This window comes from Neopelma chrysocephalum, unplaced genomic scaffold (assembly GCF_003984885.1).
Source record: "Neopelma chrysocephalum unplaced genomic scaffold, ASM398488v2 Primary Assembly neopelma1_361, whole genome shotgun sequence".
In the NCBI taxonomy this organism is placed as follows: domain Eukaryota; kingdom Metazoa; phylum Chordata; class Aves; order Passeriformes; family Pipridae; genus Neopelma; species Neopelma chrysocephalum.
In genome coordinates this window covers 1-4,711 of record NW_020898025.1, presented here as the reverse complement: position 1 = coordinate 4,711, position 4,711 = coordinate 1, and the positions used below count along the sequence as shown (strand labels likewise).

Below are 4,711 nucleotides of genomic sequence, written 5' to 3'. Positions count from 1 at the left end.
GGATTTTTCTGTGGAGCCAAGGAGGTCACAGAGACCCCACACCACAGAAAAAGCCCCCCAGGTGATTTTTGGCCCCGGAGAAGAGTGAAAACCTTTGTTAAAGCAGCAGTTTGTTATGAAAACTTCCCATCAGTGTGCTGTGGAGGTGATGGAGGGGTCCAGGGATGAAGGCAGAGGAGGGGAGCTGCTGGGAGGGAAGCCCAGGAACACCTGATGAGTAAGAGAAATGCTATAGGGGATGTAAATAGATAAGCTCCTTGATGAACCAAATAAGATGGATTTAATAACAACATATCTAGTGATCATGACGAGAGACTGGGAGGAACCCCTGAATTCTCTGCCCCTTCATGGAGAAGAAGAGGGAAAACCCTTGGAGGGGCAGGACCAAGGAAGAAGCATCCCCTTCTGTGCAGACATCAGGATAGGATCAGATACAAAGAGCAGGTTGGAGGGGGTTTAATATCACCATATTTCCTGCTACACTATAAACTCCTGTGAAATTACAACCCCCAAAGCACCCAGTGGGTGCCCGAGTAGAACAGTGGGTGCTAAAATGCTGCTGGGGGTGTGCTGGAGATGCCCCCCCGGCTCGCTGGGAGCCTGTTGGGAACCTGCTATTGATTCGAGGCGGGTTGGCTCAGCCACACCACCAACCCTCAATTATCTGTGGGCGGATTATCCGGATTGCGGATGAGACACACTAAAAAAGCCCAGCCCAAGTGCTTTGCTCTCCTTGCCCCCTCCTTTGGCGTTTACTGTCTCGTCCCAAAGAGCTGCCGTGTCTTTCCCTAAAGCTGAAGGTCATCACAAAGTTGAATATGTGCTCCCACCACCCCCCAAAAAACACTATAAAAATTACCTATAAACGGCCCTGGGGCCATTCCTCTGGCAGGGGATACCCAGCTCAATCTAGACTGAGCCCCACTGTGTCTCCCAGCTCCTGATCTCTTCCCAGATCCCACCCTTCCTCCTGCTCCCCAGGTTATTCTTAGCTGCACGTTTTCATTGTAAACTTTGTCTGTTTCTATAAACTGCGCATCAGTTGTAATTACTGGTCCTGGCTGCTCCCGATGGTCCCCATGATCATTTCAGATGCTAAATTAAAAGGAAATGTCAGGATATTCAACCACATCAAGTGCTCAGGATCCCAAAATAGGTTTAAACGAGATGCAGGGAAGATGCTGTCCTTTGCTTACGAGCAGGAAAAAAATAAGCTCCGAAGGTTTTCTGAAGTGGGGAGAGATTTAGGATTTATCCCGAGTGCTATGAAATGAATCCAGGCTCCCAGTTTGTCTCAGGAGTGCTTCCTCCATCCTCCTGGGATGAACACTGGGAGCTGCAGGACATGGGGCTCAGAACTGGACACTCCCAGTCCCGTTTCTTGTGGCTGGGAGGCATCTTTGGCCACTGTTGCATCCCCCCTGCTCCCTGAGCCCCACACTCAGCCAGCTGGGAGCACTGTGTTGGGGGTGGATCCCAGGGATTTTATTTGTGAGGCTTTCCCCATTAAAACACACATGGAGGGTGTGTACAGAGCACTGACACCTTGGCATGGGCTGCCAGAAAACACTGCCCTGCGTCCCTCGGATGGATGCCCAGAGGAGGAGGCTCAAATGGCTGCAAAATGAAGCTGGGACTGGGGAAAATCCTGACCCAGCTGCTGACAGCAGCTGGATTTCAGTGGTAACGGTGTGGGGGCGAGGGTAAGTGGCCAGAGTGGGTGATGATCTTCCAGTGTGGAGAGCGGAGCAGCACCTCAACTCCTAAAATTCAATTGAAGTGGCTGCTGTGAGCTCCCATCCCACACTAATGGTTCCTTGCAGTGCCCGGGGTGCTGCAGCTGTTTTTGCCAAGGTGTCCTGCCTTCCTCCCCAGTGCTCCCTGAATTTGTCAGGAAGATGTCCTGCCGTGGGCAGAGGTTCATCCAAAACAGCCGTGGGGGAGTCCAGCCACAGAGAATCACAGAATGCTTTGGGTTGGAAGGAACCTTAAAGATCATCTCGTTCCACCCCCTGCCACAGGCAAGGACACCTTTCCATAAGCCAGGAGCCATGGATGCCGGGAGGGAAAGGGAAGACAAGCATGTTGTGGTGCCACGGGGGGCTCGGGCACACTGAGAGCCTCTTACCAACCACTCTGCTCCATGATTATACCCTGCCCATATCCATGACTCACAGCTGAGGAGAAATCCCAAAGCCCATCCTTATCCCAGTCTTAAAAATACAACCACCCACCTGACTCCTTCGGGAAGTGCTCAGAAATAGCACAGGTCAGGCTTTATCCTCGCACCGAGAGGAGCAAACGGGATGGGACGGGCGGATCCACCATCACCAAACCCCACCAAAGGTACCCAACCCAGCAGCCACCCACCACCCAGAGGCCCCCGATTGCCCCATCCCCCTGCCCAGCAGGCAGGGCACTCTGCCCACCCAGCCCAGGGTGTGTTTGTGCGCCGGGGAGGTTTGTCATTTCCCCTTCCCAGGAAAAAGGTGTGCCGGTGGGAGCCGCGCTCCGGCCCCGCTCACACAGCGCTACGTGGGGTGGCTGGGAGCAAAGAGGTCCAAGTGCCCAATGGGGCACCGACTTATCCCATTTGCATGTCCCATCAGGATAATTGTGCAGCGAATTATGCATGCAAATGAGAGCTAGCCTTCTCCCACAAAAACTTATTTAATTAACATGAAGGGGCTGACGAAGCCGCAGAAATCAAAGCCATTCAAATTGAAGGCTGGAACTGTGTTCCCCAACTCTCCCGGCTGCTCCAAGAGAATTGAGAAGGGGGGCAGTGACCCCCCCTGCCTATCAGGAACCCTCTGCCAGCACCAACACCTCCTGGGCATCTCCCCAGCCCTCTGAACATCCCACCCTGGTTGCCATCAAACCGAATCATTTTAAAGCCCATTTTGTCCCAAGTGCTGAGGGGAGCTGGAATTTGGTGCTCCAGTGTCCGCCTACCTCAGTCTCAGCTTTCCCAGGATGCTGAGCTCCCACAGTTCCCCCCAGAGCTCTAGGTGGGAGCTGGGTGCTGAGTGCCTGCAACTGTGGGGACCCCAATCACTGCCCAGCCAGCAGGGTCTGTCCCACGGAGCCTCCTTACACAGAGGATGTAGGAATGGATGGAGGGGATTTGGGAGACAAAAGAGCTCCACAGCCCTTCCTCATCCAAACCTCCTCCCTGCCTCGGGTCTCCAGGAAGGGATTCTCCCCATCAGAGTAGTGATTGTATGGAACTCTGAGCAGGGATATCCCGAGCAGAGAGAAGAGGCAGGGAAGAGCTCTACAGCCTACTGCCTGATCTGCTCATCCTGAAGGGTTCAGGCCAACCCAGAGCCTGCTCTCAGAGGGGACCCACCGTGTCCCGGGTGCTCGTGGCCCTGCTGATGCTGGAAACAGCTCTGCTGCTGCTCCTGCAACCACCTGGAAACTGGATGGATGCTGGAGCCCAGTAACCAGCTAGATGGGATTCCAGCAATAATTAGCAACCTCGAGGATTTTATTTTGAACCATGATTCAGTGTCCCACTGTGGGGAACTCGGTCCATCCTGCTACTGGCACAAGAGCTGCTGTCCTGCCTCGCTCCCCAACCAGTTCATGTGCCCAGTGAAGTGGGGAGCACAGGGTGGACAAGCCCCCCTCAGACCACCCTTGCTGCAGGACCTTCCTCTTCTCCATCTCCCCTTTTTTAAGCGGAGCTGAGAGTTACACCTTCCAGGGCTCACAGCCACCGTGTCCCTCCCAGCTGCTCTCCACCGTTATTGAGCCTAACTTCGGGGGAAAAAAGAGGCTTTTCTCAACAAGGACGCCCTGAGAAACCACCCCAGGACCGAGGGATGCTTGGAGCTGCCGGTACCACAGTTACGGGCCGAGGGTTTGGGTCGGGGTCAGCTCAGCCCCGTGCTCCCCGGTGCCCCCTCGGTACCACCGCAGCTCTGCGCTGTCCCGGTCCTGCCCGTGTGCCCTGCGCCGCTCCGGTCCCCCGTGCCCAAACCGCCTGGATCCTACCCGCACGTCCCGGTACCCCCTGTCCTCCTGGTGCTGCCAAAGCCGCCTAGATGCTGTCCACAAGCCCCAGTCCTCCCGGTGACCCCGTAGTGGCTCTGCTCCCGCACGTCCCGGTGTTCCCGGTGTCCCCGGTGCATCCCGGTGCCCCCGCACGCCCCGATGTTCCCGGTGCCCCCGGTGTTCCTGGTGCCCCCGGAGCATCCCGGTGCCCCCGCACGCCCCGATGTTCCCGGTGCCCCCGGAGCATCCCGGTGCCCCCGCACGCCCCGGTGTTCCCGGTGCCCCGGCGCGGCGCTCACCCATGTTGACGAGGCTGACCACGGTGTCGGCGTGGCTGACGACGCTGCCGGGCGGGGGGCTCTGGGTGCTGAGCCCGGTGAGCACCGGCCGCGACACGGCCGCTTCCTCCCCGTCCTCCTCCTCCTCCTCGCCGGCCACGGCGTGGTACAGGTCGAGCATGAAGAGCGGCGCGGCGGCGGCGGGGGCGCGGGCGGGGGCGCGGGGCCGGGGCCGGCCGGGCAGCCCCAGCACGGCCAGGATCTCCCGCTGCACGTCCCGCCGCTCGCCGCCGCTCAGCCGCCGCTGCGGGACCCCGGCGGCGTGGAGCCGGCGGCGGAGGACGCTGCCGCTGCCCAGCTGGCACAGCACGGCCGCCACCCACAGCAGCGCCACGGCCCCCCGCCGCCCCCCGCCCGCCCCGCGCCCCGGC

At 58.4% G+C, this 4,711-nt stretch overlaps 1 protein-coding gene across 1 annotated transcript in view; it reads right to left on the bottom strand.

Annotated features, from left to right (window-relative positions):
• Positions 1-4,695, bottom strand: part of LOC113978762 (bone morphogenetic protein 8B-like) — a gene marked incomplete at its 5' end in the record, with an annotated part of 12,247 nt that extends 7,552 nt beyond the window's left edge. Inside the window, one exon of the mRNA XM_027705977.1 lies at positions 4,302-4,695. Coding sequence (XP_027561778.1) covers positions 4,302-4,695 — 394 coding nt within the window. The remainder of the gene's footprint in view (positions 1-4,301) is intronic.
• Positions 4,696-4,711: the final 16 nt, after the last annotated feature.